This window comes from Antedon mediterranea, chromosome 5 (assembly GCF_964355755.1).
Source record: "Antedon mediterranea chromosome 5, ecAntMedi1.1, whole genome shotgun sequence".
In the NCBI taxonomy this organism is placed as follows: Eukaryota; Metazoa; Echinodermata; class Crinoidea; order Comatulida; family Antedonidae; genus Antedon; species Antedon mediterranea.
In genome coordinates, this window is record NC_092674.1 from 18,930,842 (window position 1) to 18,948,577 (window position 17,736).

The following is a 17,736-nucleotide window of genomic DNA, read 5'->3' on the forward strand; positions in this document are numbered from 1 at the left end:
CAAAAGACAAGCTGAAATTATATTTGAATGAAATCGAGACAAGCAGAAATTTTATAAAATTATAACCATTGGATAAAGACAAAGAAGATAATCGAGGAAGACCCAAGAAGAATCAAAACAGAAGCAAGCGGACAAGAACTGTTTCGTTTAGAGACTTTCAACTTCACGCCGTTTTTTTTCGATCGTTTTTTTTACATTTACCTTTTTTGAACATTGATGAACACCTTTCGCATTTTTTTAATTCGTTGTTTGAAAATTTGAACATTGATGAGCACCTTTAACATTTCTTTAATTCGTTGTTTGAACATTTAGACATTTTTGAACACTTTTTGCATTCCTTTAATTCATTTTTAATTGGATCCGAAGCATTTGGGGTAAGTCAAAACCATTTTGATTTTGATTTGTAACCTTGATTGAAAAAGTGAGAGTTTACATATACACTAAATTGTTTTTGATATTTGATTAATAATTAATATTATAAAGTATGGTCGACGTTGTTGATAACGAAGTAATTTTAAATGAGCCCGTCAATCCTCACCCCGTGCCCCACCTAAGACAAACCGATTTCCTTCCCAAAAGATATGACGGTTCCATAACCGATCACGACCAATGTAGTGCACATTACTTATCGTTTACCGACTACCTTGAGGCCCACACGTTAGAAAACCCTGTAAACAATGCCCAATTAATTAATGTAATAAGTATTTTTAAACGTAGCCTTCAGGGCCAAGCTAGACTCTGGATTGAGGGAAAGCAGTTCGATTCACTAGAATCCTTAAAAACCCAATTCATCAACAGGTTTAGTAAAAACAAATCAATCTATGCGCACATAAGAGAATACGATTCAATTACATACACCACTGGCGACAACGCCGAAAAGCACTTAACCAAAATCAAACAAGCCGCAGACAGAATTGGATACGCTGACCAGCAGATAAAGAATAAATTTATTTCGACCCTTCCACCAAAATGTAGAGCAGCTGTAGCCATGTCCACCCCAATCGATTCCACTATTGAAAATATTGTAAATAGCACACAAAATTACCTTGACCTTTCCGTAGATGATGCCACACGGGAAGTTTCATTCAATATCAATAAGGAAACAGATAGGCCTAATAGTCTCGAATCGCTCCAACATGAGATAAATTCTCTCAAGTTAGACATGGCCACAACAAAACGATCCCTTAATGATGATACTCGACGCTCACGTTCCCCCACCCGAAATTATATCCCAAGACGAAACCGAAGCCCAAGCCCATACAAACCCCGATTCCAGACCCCACCGACCCCAAGATATAGACAACCTCCCCCAACCTGTTATTACTGCGGGAAACCAGGCCACATAGCAAGGCACTGCCGACAACAAAACCGCTCTTACGGAAACTATCCCCCGCCATACCCATACCAACAGTCAAACAATTACTACCCTAGCCACCAGCAGGATTTTTAAAAAGGGGACTAGATGCCGCCTATAATCTGGCCCCCCATACTAAATACGACAATTTTAAGGCAAAATACTTAGGAAATTCAGATAATATTGATTTGTTACTTAACGACAGAAATTACGTTAAAGGAAATTTACCAGATGGTAGAAATGTTTTAACTTTATTTGACAGTGGTTCAACTAGAACTATAATCTCACAATCGTACGTTAATTCCTCACTTTATTTATCGCGTTTAAAGCCAGTTAAAGTGAACACAACCAAATTTCGATTAGGTAACGGTGACTTCTTATATGCCAACCACTTAGTGCAATTCGAATTATTTATCCAAGGACACAAATTTAAAATTTCAGCATTAATCGTTAAAAATTTGACAGGTATTGACCTGATACTTGGAACCGAAACATTGTCTGAACTCGACGGTACTTTAAATTTTAAGGAAAACACATTTCGCATTAGACCAAAGATTTTTAGCTTTCGTCCAGTACACAAGATTTTTCTTAAACCCGGTGATACTAAAACAGTTAAATTAAAAGGAAGGGTTCCCGCCTTTGTACGCAATTCCGATGTTGTTCTACATGCAACCACCCATATTTCAAAACTTTGTCCATCAGATATGTTAGTAAAATTACACAGAGGAGAAACCAACATTGATATCACTAACAACACAAACAGAAACGTATCTCTAAATACACATCAACCTATCGCGAGCCTTCACTTAACCAACCTTGTAACAGTTACTAACGACCTACCAATTGATAGAATAAAGTTGACCAATGACAACGCAAATAAGTACCCACATTTAGAACGTACAGACCCATTGCTATCTTTAACCGAGGAAGAAATAATTAGAAAACAAGTTGATTTAACAGACAGCGTTTTAACACATAGAGAAAAAGAAGATTTGTATAAAACCTTACAACAAAACAGAAACGCATTTTCACTTTATGGTGAACTATCTAGCTGCCCAAACTTCAAAGCCGACATACACCTCTCTGACGATGAACCATTTTTTATTCGCCCATACTTCGCGACAGACAAAGACAAAAATGTTATTGAGGCCGAATTGAACAAATTAGTCAAACTAGGAATCTTAGCAGTAGGACACCAATCGTATACTTCCCCTGTCCTTCTTGTTTCAAAGAAAAATTCAAAAGATAAAAGAGTTGTCACAGACTTCCGCTATCTAAATTCCAGGATAAAACGTATTAATCACCCATTCCCATTATTAGCCGAAACTTTGAAAACAATAGGTAACGCTAATGCACAGATTCTTAGCGTAATTGATTTGAAATCAGCGTTCCACTGTGTACCATTAGCCGAACATGCCCAACAATATACAGGTATAGCTTCATATCATGGTGGAAAACATTATTATTATAAGAGATTAGCACAAGGATTAAACGTTTCACCAGGTATATTTCAAGCAAAGATTGACGAAATTTTAAATGAAATCCCAAATTCTAGAGAATTCTGTATCGCCCATCATGATGATATCATTTTATTTAGCCAAGACAAATTTGCTCATAAGCAGCACCTTGTTTCCGTTTTACAAGCCCTACAATTAAATGGTTTTAGAATTTGCCCAAAGAAATGTAAGTTATTCAAGAATAAAGTGCAATATATGGGACACACCATCCTGATTAATTCTTCAGGACACGCATGTATCACACCATTAGGCGACAGGTGTGCAGCTATCCGAAATTTGCCAGTCCCACGAACCCATAAAGAAACTAAACGATTTATTGGTGCAGTAAATTATGTATCCCATTTTTTCCCTCAAATACAATCAATTTTACGTCCGTTACACACACTCGCAAGCAAACGCCGAAAATTTGTTTGGTCTACTGACCACCAGAAAGCATTTGACGAAATTAAACAATTAATGGTTAAACCACCTACTCTTCAAATGCCTAGAAAAGAAGGTAGATTTACGCTATATAGCGACACTTCAAGAACCGCAACAGGTTCATATTTAACACAAACAGTAAACGATAAAGAACACATAATAGGTTATTATTCCAAAATCTTACCACAAGCCTGTCAACGATATAGCGTCACAGAATTAGAGTTATTTGGACTTTACATTAACGTTTCAGCATTTCGACACTTACTAAAGGGTTGCGAATTTGATGCATTCGTAGACCACTCAGCAATTGTACAAATTTGGAATTCAAAAGATCAGCCATGTACACCCCGTTTACAGAAACTAATATTACGATTGTCCGGATACATTTTCCAAATTGGTTATAAGAAAGGAACTGAATTAGTTTTAGCAGATTTCCTCTCCCGAGCCCCTCGTGATGACGATTCCGAAATTGATCAAGTTGTACCCATTGCATTTAATATTACAGAGACTGCATCTCTTAACCCGATTACAAACACATCTACTAGCAGACCAGTAACAAGGTCATACGCCAAGAAAATGGGAATAAATATACCTGACCTACATAAACCCAAACCCAAACAAACGCCTGTCATTAATCAAAACCCAGTGACAACAAACACGCGACCTACACCTCAACCTTCCACTACACCACAGATAATCACGAGACAACAAACAAACGCACATCGATCACCGCCTATCATAACGCCACCTATCGCAACACCACCCCCAATACGTAATGTAAACATTCGACAACCTCCAGAGGAACGACTAGTAGACAAAAATAAACAAAGCAAAGACACTACACATCGAAATGTACCAGTTGAATTGTATACATCGCCCAAACCACTAGTACCAAACATAACTGAATTTAAGTCAGCACACATCCCAAAACAACAAGACTTAGATAGATTAATGGATGTTATTCAAAGAAAGATAATTAGAGATTATAACCTCCCAGTAGATGTTAAACAATTACGTGTTGAACAAGAAACTTCACCATTTTTTAAGCCAGTTTACGATTATTTAGTTCATGATATCCTTCCAGCTGATAAGAAAGCAGCTCGTGCAGTTCAGAATAAGTCAGAGCAGTACATATTGTGCAACGGTTTACTATTCCGTTTATTTTTCCAAGATAAAGGTGGAGAATTTGTATTGCAATTAGCTGTTCCTGAAAACTTAGCAGAGACTGTTATTTCTCAGTATCACGACAATTTGTTAAGTAGCCACCAAGGTACGATGCGTACTTACCTTACTATTAGGAAATTATTTTACATGCCTCTTATGTTCGAGAAAGTCAACAATTATACCCAAGCGTGTCTTAGATGTCAACAATTTCGTCCCAAAACCGATAAATTACGTCCTTTACACGATCGAGTACCAGCAACTTACCGTCCCTTTCATACACTCAGTCTAGATTTTAAGAGTATGCCAACATCGCCTTCAGGTTTTAAACATATTATGGTAGTATGTGATGAGATAACTAGATTTTTGATTTGTGTACCTTTGAAATCCATTGATGCCGAAACAATTTGTGAAGCACTAATTCAAAAGGTCATCAGTATTTTTGGACCCCCATCTCGTCTTATTTCAGATGCAGCAACCTCCCTTACAGGAAAATTATTAACACTATTATGTAACACCCTTAATATTGATAGGAAAATCATCAGCGTCCACAATCACGGTAGTTTACAAGTTGAACGTCATATCCGCACCGTATCGGACCTGTTAAAAGTGAACCTTAACCAATTCGGAACAGATTGGGTTAGATTTGTATCAACAACATGTTATGCCTATAACTCGTTTTCATCCCCACATCTAGGAAACCACTCCCCTTACGAATTAGTTTTTGGCCGCCAACCTCCAAGTTTGACCTCATTAGCATTTAACCCTATTTCAGGATTGTCTCATTCCTATGAAGAATACTTTGAACATCTCAAGAAGAAATTTCAAAACATTTCACAGACAATGCTACAATTACAGCGAACACAACAAAACGTCCAAAACTCAAAAATTTCCCAACGCTTAGAAAAATGTCCAATTTACTCAGTAGGACAACTCGTATATTTATACAAGCCAACATCATCATCACTAACGGCAAATTCAAAGAAAATCGCCGCAGAATGGGTCGGACCATTAGTGATCCATGAAGTACTAGACAGAACACACTACATCCTAGCGACGATTAAAGGAGAAATACTTCGCGACGTATTCAATTATAACAGACTGAAACCCTGTTTTATGAGAACACCCAAAGAACGCAAAAATTTTACACATCTCCAAAAACTTAAACAATTGTTGAATGAACCCACCGATGATAATAACGATAAAATCCAAAACACCATTAATGTAGTAAATGACGAAACCAATGTTGAATTTGTAGACGAACATGATAGGACACCCACCCAATTGCAATCAGATACCCTTACACATCCAACTAAAGTAGAACCCCTTAACTTTCAACCTTACATTGACTGTGTAGAGAATAACATGGGATTAGCAGCCCCATTCCAAATGAAAGAAGAACAAATCAAGGAACAAACTAATCTAATTATGACAGCACCTAATGATTCAATTATGACATTAAACCGAGGTAGATTTAAAGCAGGACATTTCCAAGTTTTAGTTTCGTATTCTAAACCGACTTCAGCCAAACGCAACACTGATGAAACAAAACACGAATCTAATGATCGCCAATTTTGGTGGAATATTGACAGATATAACGATACAGATAAATTGATTAAAGAGATCATTAATGATAAACAGATACCGATAAGTGGATCGCCAAAACGATTCATAAAACGTTTGTATAATGCAACGAATTACTGATTTAATTTTTTTGCAAGATTATTTTTAAATTACGACATTTGCTAAATTAATGATAGCATAGTCTACGTATTTTTGATGAGATTTGTTAAGTAATGATGTGATTTCAGTTAAAAGAGAATTGAATTTATGATTAAGTATTGATTTTGTAACGAGTTTGATAATGATTAATTTTGAATTTTGAATGATCGATATATTGAGATATTGAAAAGAACGACAATCATTTTGTAACAAATATTTTGTTTAACCTTTGAGTCGTTAATCTCAAGCATTAATTAATTGATATACAATAACAGGAGATTTTCTTAGTACTTTTAATTGTAATTTTTTTAACATTGAGTACAAAAGTCGAATTTGCCGACCGATTGAAATCGTAATTACCTGTAAATATAAATGCTTAAATCGATAAAGTTGTGACGATAACGATATATTGTGGATAAGTTTGTGTCAACGGGACACACACATTTGTTTCTTTAAAGTTTTAAGTGATTGAGTTTGATATTTTGATTCTAGGCTAATCAGCCACAGTTTCTTGAGTTTTATGTTTCGATTTGATTGATTTATATTTGAAGGCCATTAGAACGCGATAAGTTGTCGCGCTATTTGATATATATTCATTGTACATATTCTTTAAGTTCTTTAAATTTGACCAATTGACGTTTGATTAACGCTCGAGGGAGGAGTAGAGCCAATTACGAGCTATATATATAAACAACCGGATGGGCAGACTATAAATAAGTCGCACGAGCGTATCAAATATACAGTATTTACTGTCGAATTATAAGTTAATTTACTTTTGTGAGATTGTTATAATAGTTGAACTTAAAATTTTATTGTTTGAGTTTTATATTGTTTATTTAGTTTAATATTGTTTATTTTAAATACATTTTAATTTTATTTATCGTAATTTTAGTCAATTCCAAATTTCCCCCTAAAATGGAATCCGAAAAGCTTGACCTTACACAGTTATGCTTAAAACACAAAATTCAAATGACGCCCCTGTCCACAGAATGTGCCCTTATAAAGAAGATAATCCTTTACCAAAGCGAACAAAACGTAATTCTCCATATTACCAAAACGATGCCATTTACTTTAGATTCCTTGAAAAGAGTTTTATTATTCCTTTGCGACATCCGTCCAGCAGACCAACTGACAAACCTCAAATTAAATACCCTTTTACACATTGGCAGTTATTTATGTTGTTTCGACAAAATGTCCTCCCCCATTATAGATTACATTTGGAAGCATAAGAGTGAACCAGCCCTACTTGACTTTTCCACAATCGACCTTTCCATTAATCTAGACGGCATCGCCACTTGTATACCAAACACACATGAATTTCACAGACAACATATTTATTCTATGACCCTCCTGCTCTTAGCAATTACAAAAGACATCAAAGCCCCACAATGCACAGCATTTTTTTCAAGAGTCCGACAACAAACAGGCATCATACCCCAAGACGAATTAAAACCTAGCGAACACTCACCATTTGGATATGTTGTAACTAAATATAAGAAAAAACTATATTCGCACATTCGTAACATGCAGTACCTGGAAAATAAATACCAAGATACCCCCTGCCAAATTTGTCAATGTAACCCCGAAATTAAAAACTTTCATACTGACTGTACAATCAACAAATGCTGCGGAACATTTTTTCACAAAAATTGCCAACAAATATCCCTCAACAAGAAATACCAATGCTTGAATTGCGGTATGGTATATTTGAATGAGATCCCTTACACAACTACCTACATGTTGGACATACCGTGGAGTGCATTCCGTTTTTATCGATTATTATATAAACCCACCGATTGATTTCAATTTATCCTTTATAAAATTTTTTTTTCTATTTCAAATAATTAACGGGAGTCGACTTCTTGACCGATGTTTTTTAGGGAAACCCAACCGTTGTGATGTTTATATTTCGGTAATCCGAGTGTAGCATGCCTCCAAAGCAACGGACCCACAATTATGTCGATCTTGAAGAACACTTTTGTTTTTTTTATATACATTTTTTGTTTTAAATTTTATATAAATTCCGGAATTTTTATACCAAATTCAATTTTAATTTCATTTTTTAAAGAGAGAGAAGAGAGAGAGTGAAAGTGATAAGGTTACACTTCAGAGTCAATGGTTTTGGCTAACTCAATTTTTGCTTATATGTATAATAATGTTTTTTTCTTTTATATAACTTTAATTTTGCATGCCACTATTATAACCATTTTTATATGTTAAATAGATTAGAAAAAAAAAAGGGAAACAGAGGGATGTGATATAAAGATATACTTTTATATTTAAGAAATTGACCTTTGTATCGGAATTCAGATAGGTTCACAAAGTTGACCCAGAAAGTCCGAAGGAGAGTTTGTCCAGATGTTTTAATGACCATTTAGTTTATAATAGAATCCCTAAAGAAAACACTTAGCTTAACTTTGCGACCGTTCCCATCGTAAAACAATTAGATTCTGACAGTTTTAAGCAGAGATTTGACAGGGCCAATTCATCATTGTAACCTCCCCAGATAAGATCAATCACTCCCACTTAAACACCCCTGGATCAACTTAGGACCAATCGTTACCCTCACAGATTACGTAGTGACATATGCAAATGAACTGAGCCAATATACTCCCAAGTTTCAGAAGGGCCCAGACACATCTTACAACCACGCCACGGAACACACACCTTACAACCACTTCTCCAGAAGCAGACCTACACACACCACACCTCACTGACAGCATCATTGAATGTCCGTTCCTTATGTATACTTATAGTTGTATATTGTACTGAAGTATTATACAGAATAAATAATATATGTGTTACGACAGTCAAGCGAGTAAGAGTCCTTCATTAGTACCTCAACAACCCAAACATTATATTACATTACCCACGTGTTTTCATCATTATTTCCACTGTATATAGGCCTAGATCTCAGCCCTACAATTATGACAAAATTTGCCGTAAATAAAACATACCTCAGCATTTATTTAAGAAAAAAATATAGTAAAGCCAAATTTCTGTTTCTATTGTTTTTATTTTGTAGTAAAAAACATTTTCCCCAGGCTCTTGTGTTACGAAAATAAAGCAGGCCTCGTAATGATGAAGAAAACAATGATTGTGATTAGTCTATCCAGTCCAGTCAAAGATATATATTCTTTAGTTCAGTCGGTTGAAAATAACCCTTAACTTGCTAATAAAAGGGACACAGCTCCCCTTGTTTGTTTACTGATTTTTTAGGAGTTAGGGGGTTTTCAGCATTAAACTTGTCCAGTCTAGTCTGCCTTGATGAATGAGTGACTTGATGTCCCACGCTAGTTTTTAGCTTGAATGAAATGCGTGAATGGCTCTAGGCCTAGCTAGGCCTAAAAGCGGATGTGATCGTAGTCCCTATGTTTAAATACAAGGTGCATGTATTTATGTCATTTGTTAGAAAATATAATGGTAATCAGTTGATAATAGTTTGTAGCCTTTGTAACAGTTGTATTTGTAGTGTAGTTAGGCCTTATTTATTCTGGCCTTTTTGTTATTGAAATCCATCTCACACATTGACGATACAAGATGTCAGCCTAGGTCAAACCTTGTTTCGCGTCATAACAGGAAACGTTCTGATTGGATACAACGTTGACTTACAGTAGCGTCGTACGCTAAAACGGTACTATCAACCGTTTTCCACTACAACGCTACAACCGTTGTACGACGCGTTGTACGCTAATCCCCAACTGTTCAGACACACATTCTTTTAGCGTCGTACGCTAAAACGGTCTAACGCCATGGGTCTGAACAGGGCCTTACGTAGATTTCTAAAATTATATTTGTTTATAACAGTAGATTTAGAAAACAATTCAAGAATAGGTCTAGGTAGTGAGCCCTTTATGAATTTAAACATAAAAATAGAGATTTGAATGTTATGGATATCAGTAATTTTAAGAATATTTGATTTCTTAAACAATGGTTCAGAATGAGAATCAAATGGAGCTAAATGCATAATTTTGATTACACATTTTTGCAACTTTAATAGTTTATCAAGATGAGAGTAGTAGTCAGCTGCCCAAATAAGGTTACAGTATTGTAAATGAGGGAGTACAAGTGTGTTATAAGTTGTATTAAAATATTGTAAGGGAAAAAATGTTTAAGCTTATTTATTACACCAATACTCTTGGAAATCTTATTTGCTATAATGTTGATGACCTGTCCAGTTTAGATGTTCATTTATCAAAACACCCAGGAATAATAATTCACTTTTTTGAGTGATTTTAACACCATTTAGTAAAATATTATGATTGTTATAGAATGTTATTCTTTTTTTATGAGAATGAAAGACAATACAATTTGTTTTTGTTAAGTTAATCAGCAATTTGTTTGCAATAAACCAAGTGCTAATTTTTTGTAATTCATTATTAAATACATTAAATAAGGTATCTATATTATCATGTTGGAAAAAAACTGTTGTGTCATCTGCAAATGAGATCACACGTAAATTGTCAGTTACTTGAGATAGGTCATTTACGTCAATTAAAAATAACAAGGGGCCCAAAACAGAACCCTGTGGCACTCCACATGTAACCGGACTTGCAGATGACTTACAATTATTGATTTGTACAAATTGTTTGCGGTCATTAAGATAATTCCTGAACCATTCAAGTGCAATACCTCTAATACCATAATATGAAAGTTTATCTAGTAATATTGAATGATTTACTACATCAAACGCTTTAGATAGGTCGAGAAATGTACTTAACAAAAGTTTATTGTTTTCGAATGCTTAATTTATAGAACTTACTATTCTAGAATAGCATGACAAGTTGAGTGATTTGACCTAAATCCATATTGTCTATGAGTTAACAAATTATATTTATTAAGGTAATTATACAGTCTAGAATCCATCATTTTTTCAATAATTTTTGAAATTACAGGAAGAATGGAAATAGGTCTATAATTAGTGATAGATTCAGGGTTTCCCTCTTAATGTTGGCTTAAGACTTCTTCTTCTCACTAACAACTATTCTGGCTATTTATTTTAAAAGGACTCCAGTTTAGCCAGTCTAAGCGGAAAGTATGCTTATGGGAGTTTGGCAAAACATTTTAGCATTTTATGACTAATCAAAATTGTACAGTCAAAAACGCCTGCTTACGAAATGCACGTATTGCGGTATTGTTTGCACAAGGAGGTTTCACTACACAAAAACATTTATTTTTTAAAAAATGAAATGATTGTCACTTACTATTCCATGAAGGACAGTCATTTCTTCTTTGAATGACAGTGGTTTAACTTGATGGAATAAAAACATAGTAAGAATCTCAGATGATAACCATTGCTGGCCACTGCTACCCCCAATAGACGGAGGTTCTGCTAAACCAATGATTCGGAACGAATGATGAATTGGAAGAATACCACTGCAAATAAAAATAAAGCCTGTTGATATAAAAGTATACTTGTTTTGTTTATGAGCAGCTCTACACTAAAACAATGAAATGGACCGCAATTATAATCTTTGGTAAGACAGCATACCTCACCAAAGAAACATACCGCTCTTTACAACCATGAGAAAAGCAAGCAATTTTTATTATATTATTGTTCAAATGTGTTAACATTTATATACACATAAATATTAAATAGATGTTGCTTCAACATTTATAACAATGCTTAAGATTTAAATCAGTATGGAATGAAATAGAGTACATTACAAAAAAAATTAAAATATATGAATGAATATTACATATCTAAAATGTAAAAAAGTATATTTATATTAAAACATCATTTTTACAACATATTAAATGATACAATATCAAAAAAAAAATCCATGAAAAAGATAATTTAAAATGTTCAAGCGCTGGCATCTAAAATAGTAAGATTATACAATAATTTATTATTTTTGAATGTTAAATTACCATTGCTTTAATTCAGTGTCTGTTAAATCATGTTTCTGCTTAAGTTCTTCGTAACGATCATGGCCAATGAGACGTGTACCATCAAAGAGGGTCACTTCACGATCATGTACCAAACTAAAAGATAAAAGTAAAGTACCAATCATTATATATAAACTAGAAATGTTTCTAGCAATAATAGAACAATTATATTACAGTAATTATACATACTATCAGTAACCTGCAGGGGCGGACGCAGGGGGTTGCCCCGGTTGCCCGGGCAACACCCTTAATTTCATGCTAAGTATTTTTTTCTGTCACTAAATTAAAATTTAGATCCCATTTTATCATATCCAATAACCATTAACGTTATAGAAGTCCAGTTTTGGAAGAGCCTATATGTAAATTGACAGACGGCAGCGTAAAATTAACCAGCATTACAATACCGCGTACAATTTCCCGCCGGCTGTCAGCGTATTTTTTGTGTTGATATATTTCTGAACATGCTCAGAATGAATTTCTGACTGTTTGGATTGCTTGTGTGCGTATGAGAAGGTACGAAAAGCATATACACACTGTGAAAACCCTGTCATATGGGTCGTTGATTTGTCCATAATTATTGCATTTTGTTGGAGATTCCTTATCATTTAAGTATTTCCATAGTACCCTATTTATCTTTATTTTATGTCCGTAATATTGGGCCCAATTTCCGTAGTAATTACGGAAGTTCCAAACTTTGTTTAACTGCTTCTTTTTGCAAATTTCGATCATATTTTCTTTCTAAAGTGTAGTTTAAGCAACACTGTTGTACAGATTATAATGGATAAATGGAAATGAATGTTGGAAAGTGTGGTTATACTGACTTATTGATCAAATAAATACAATTTAACGTTTTGCTCAATATATTTATAGCAGCAGCTTCATATTTGTTTAATTATTAATTGATAATATTAATTAATTTGTATTTATTGATTATAATTGCCAGAATTTATTAGCTTACCGGAAGTACCTTCGTCGGGGACTTCTCTGAGGTTAAAAATGGTTGCGTGTATTTTGCCGGCGGAAAAAATAGGCGGGATACGATAGTATAGGCCTATTGCTGTTTGGTAGCCTGATAAAGAGTGTCATTTCTTGCCAACTATAGGTGCCATTTATCGTGAATTTTATGTGCGAGAGTACCATATTTCCGGCCATCTAGGGGTGTCATTTAACAAAATTTGCTAAACCACAGGCCCCACCATGGGGGGCATGTGGCGCAAAAACTTGTTGTCTACGGTACTGGACTTGTGGGCAACTCCCTTAAAATAGTTCTGTGACCGCCCCTGACCTGTGAGTCTTTTCTGCCTTTATATGTGGTTATATACTTTGCATGTATAATAAAAGCGCACTCTGATAAAAGAACTTTGACAAATTATCAAACTAAAAACAAACGGTTAATAATAAAATTCGGATGTATTTTATGGTCATTGATTTTGTGCTGTGTGAATTAGTTAGATGTACAAAATACGAAACTACCGTATAGATATAATAAAAAAGTGGACATAAATCGAATGAAAAACACATTACTGCGGAAACACAATTGTTAAGTTGTTTTCATGTTCAACAATGTATCAAACCATTTGGAATCGTTTTGTTTGTGTGTGTTTTTTTTTCATTTACATTTTTTTTATTTCAATGGTTTTAATATTTTTGCGTGAGGTTTGGTTCTATTTTGCTACTTTTGTATTACATTGTGGTTTAGATTTTTTGCTTTAAACGGAGATATTTACTATTTACACATATCGCGGATTCGAAATTGTTTAAAAAAAATGAATATTAAATCTAGTTACAATTTCCTGTGTGCTTAAAATTATAATCCTTCTGCACATTTTTGCTTATTACAAATGGTAAAATCCGCAATTTACAGAAAAACCCCTTGTGATTATAACTTTCTTCAACCAACCAAAGTTCTTATTTCTTTCCGCAATATTTTGTGAGTTATGTTTGTAGACCTTCATGAATTAAAACATTGAACATAAATTCAAAAGTAATTCATATATACTTATATATATGTTCCGCCGTACCACGCCGAGAATGTTAAAGAGTCGCTATCCAATCGAGTTTGAACAATACCATGAAAGCCCCAGTGGTCTAATGGTTAGGACATCTGCATATCAAGCAGGCGGTCCGAGTTCGAGTCTCGGTTGGGGCGACTTTTTCTCATTCTCACAGATTTCCTCATCTTTATCGTTTCAAATTAATTAATTAAATTTCAGTATATCACCGGGCGGTTTCGAATTAATGTTTATTGCCTAATGTGTTTATATATATTTATATATATATAAATCCAAAGGCAAATTACTGAAAACAATGACAATGCTGTGGGTATCAGTGGCCAGATCTCAATGGAGATACAAAAGAAAATAAGCAGAAAGCTAAATCAAAACAGCCAGAAAAATTATCAGAGCTTTCGGGCAACACTAGCCCTTCATCAGTGCAAGTGAGAGTACTTGGACAAAGTAGATAGTAAAGCAAACAAGCTTATATTATTTTTAAATTTGACAAAAGTATACTTTATAGCAAGGGTGTAGTGCCGCAAATCGTAAAATCAATTTAAAACATGAAAATCTACAAAATAAAACCTTAAAATCAACGCAAATATTCTTCAAAACAAAGTGTATGGCTGCAAATTGTGAAACTATAACTCAAACCATAAAAATCAACACAATTTGTGAAATATATATATTTAATCAAAAATCTTTTTTTCTCAAGTAATCTATTCTTCATAAAGGTGGATTACACGGAGGAATCTTTTTTCAGGTTTTATTGAATGGTATATAGGTTCGATGTGCAGTGAAATCAGCTACAATATTTGAGGAACCAAGATCAAATCCAGGATCTTTCCTGGATGGATTCTGCCAAAAAATAAAAGCGAGACAATGCTAGGCTAGACCTACATCTATAGCTAGTACGATTTTTGTACCATTGTTACCAGGCTACGAGTAGAGCCTACAAACTAGCCTATAGGAGAATGTTTAACACAAACTATATTTTGTTATTTAATAAAAAAAAAACAATAATTAATAGAGGCAAATTCTTTAATCGCACCAATCCCAAAACCTGGACATGTCCCCCTCCACCTAATTTTGAGGGGATGGACTCCCTCACTTTTTTTCTTCCTCAAATTTTATTATTAAAAACTGGTAATATTTGTTAAAAACAAGAATAATATACCGATTTAATACTGCTAATGTACCAGGATTAACTCGGTGAAGCCCATCAAGTACTGCTATACTGCCATCTACAGCTGCTGTGATAAGTGGTGATAATCTCCAAGATGTGTCACCATTTGGTGAGGTCATTCTTTGCTGTAGAAAATCCCTTGAGGTCATATCCTGAATAACAATAATAATAATATAATTCTTGTTTTTTCAGTCAAAAATTTATAGAATAAATTATAGCCAAACTTTTCTTATCAAACAATCATCTACAGGATATTGCTTGAAAAATTCACATCATTTTAAACATTAAACAACAATTGTATGTGATTGATATAAAACTTTAAAACTATATGCATTGAATAACCCTTTACATGCTTATTTGTATCTCCTAATCTTGAGAACTGACCTGGTACAACATGACAAGTTCAAGTTGATAGCCTAGCATACTTGCAAAGCGTTTTACAAGCAAACTTTTGCCACATCCCTATAGAAGAGAAAGTATTTTAATTCAACATTTTAACAGGTAATACAATTGACCTATTAATATTCAAAATAGTTTTTATTTGTCCACTTATTTCTATTTTTTTCTATTTGTGTTGAGCACTTCTACTTTTGCTTTTTTTTAAATATTGTAAAATTGTAAAATTTAAAAATAAAAATTAAATTACACACCTATGAATCTGGCAAAATATTGGGATAGTAAAAATTAAGTTTTTTTCATAATATTAAATTTGACTGTTAAATTGGCAGACTGAATTTAGAAACAAAACCTGATAATTAACAATTTATATTAACATATTGATTTTCTCAATCAAATCCAAACTTTAATTACTTTTGTGTTTATACCCATCACAGCTTTTGTTATAGTTATCTGTATTGAAAAAATAAATGAAATGAAATGAACTACTAACCTTTGGTCCAATAAGACAAAAGTCTTTGACACTATGTGAAAGCATCATATCAGCTAAAACATGTTCATGCGATGGTACAGATATATAGTCCATGCTATCAGGTGAAGATGGTGATTGGTTACCTCTTGCCATGTTAACATTAAACTTTGCTCCTCTGCTTTGGATAGTGACATCTGCATTATCTTCATTTGTCATGTATTGTATATTCGATATACTGCATGGAGTTAAATTTCCATATTTATCCTCAAGCAATTCAAATTTCTGAAAAAAACAAACAAAACACTCAATCAAATGAAAGAGTTTTAATGAGAATCCAAGATGTTCTAAAGCTGAAGACAAATCATACTAGGCAACATTGAAGCAAGACTACCGTAAACCTCAAAAAGAAGCCCATGGGCTTAAACCTCGAAAAGAAGCCCATCTCGAAAAGAAGCCCCCCTCTACAGTTTACAAAAGTGCTCTCGAAAAGAAGCCCATCTTGAAATGAAGCCCCTTGGGCTTCTTTTCAAGATAGTATGGGCTCCTTTTCGAGAGCACGTTTATTAACTGAACGTCAAAGGAACAGAAATAAACAATACAAATACGTGATTAAGAGTTACTGTAGTAGAATAATTAAATGCCAGATACTTGTGATGCAGACTGATGATAATAATTAATATGTATGATTATTTTACAGTTTATTGTCGTCCAAATGGTGCTTTGATCGCATCTTGTATCTTTTACTTGTCTGCTTCGTTGGCAAATATGTAAAATCGGCAGGGAATTTCCACACCTCCACCAAGTACCCATTTTCCTTCTGGGGCCGTTCGTTCCATTCCAGTTATCTTGGCTTTAAAGCTGCACTACTGTCCTATCTTCCATCAACGGAGCTATCTGAGCCAAACATTCAGGAACATGTCGAACATCTGCACCATTCAACGAACATACCTTTATTGCATTTCTGGCTATACTTTTCTTGTTTTCAGGTTCCAGTTTACATATCATTTCTTTGTTTATTTTGTAATTGTACTGAAAAACATGGTGTCCTTTAATTCTAGATGAAACAATTGCCACTTTGTGGATAGGACTTGGTGTAGCCATTTTCGTTTACTGTATTATTTATTTTTATATTATGCACCAGCTATAAAGCAAAAGTATAAGACCCCAGTAAAAAATGTCTGGGCCTAGACGATACGCGTTATGCACAGCGCCTGCACTGCGTATTTGTTGTCAAACGTAACAGTAAACAACACGTTGTGTGTGTATTTGCTATTTTTCTTTGCTTTTGCAAAATGGTAAAGACGAGGAAAGTGTATACTCGAGACTATAAGCTTAATGTTTAGCAGTGGCATGGCACTAATGGCAATTGTGTCACAAAGACTGCAAAAGAATTTAGTATTGATCGTAAGCTGGTGCGAGAGTAGAAAAAGAAAAAGGACGCAATTGCTGCAATACATTCAAAGAACTGTTCTTCGTTGGCGTGCGAGGAAGAAAGACACCATATGAGACACTTAAGCAAAAGCTTCTTCAAGAGTTCAAAGAAAAGCGGAATAATGGTATTGAAGTGAAACGATGGTGGATAGAGTCTAGAGATAAGCAAATTGCAGTAGAAGAGGGAGCAGTTG

The 17,736-nt window shown here is 34.3% G+C and overlaps 1 protein-coding gene across 1 annotated transcript in view; it reads right to left on the minus strand.

Moving 5' to 3' along the window:
• LOC140048886 (von Willebrand factor A domain-containing protein 8-like) overlaps positions 1-17,736 on the minus strand; it is a 96,806-nt gene that overhangs the window by 40,007 nt on the left and 39,063 nt on the right. Inside the window, exons 11-15 of the mRNA XM_072093691.1 lie at positions 16,133-16,393; positions 15,628-15,705; positions 15,235-15,395; positions 12,046-12,159; positions 11,379-11,550 (exon numbers count right to left, since the gene is read on the minus strand). Coding sequence (XP_071949792.1) covers positions 11,379-11,550; positions 12,046-12,159; positions 15,235-15,395; positions 15,628-15,705; positions 16,133-16,393 — 786 coding nt within the window. The remainder of the gene's footprint in view (positions 1-11,378; positions 11,551-12,045; positions 12,160-15,234; positions 15,396-15,627; positions 15,706-16,132; positions 16,394-17,736) is intronic.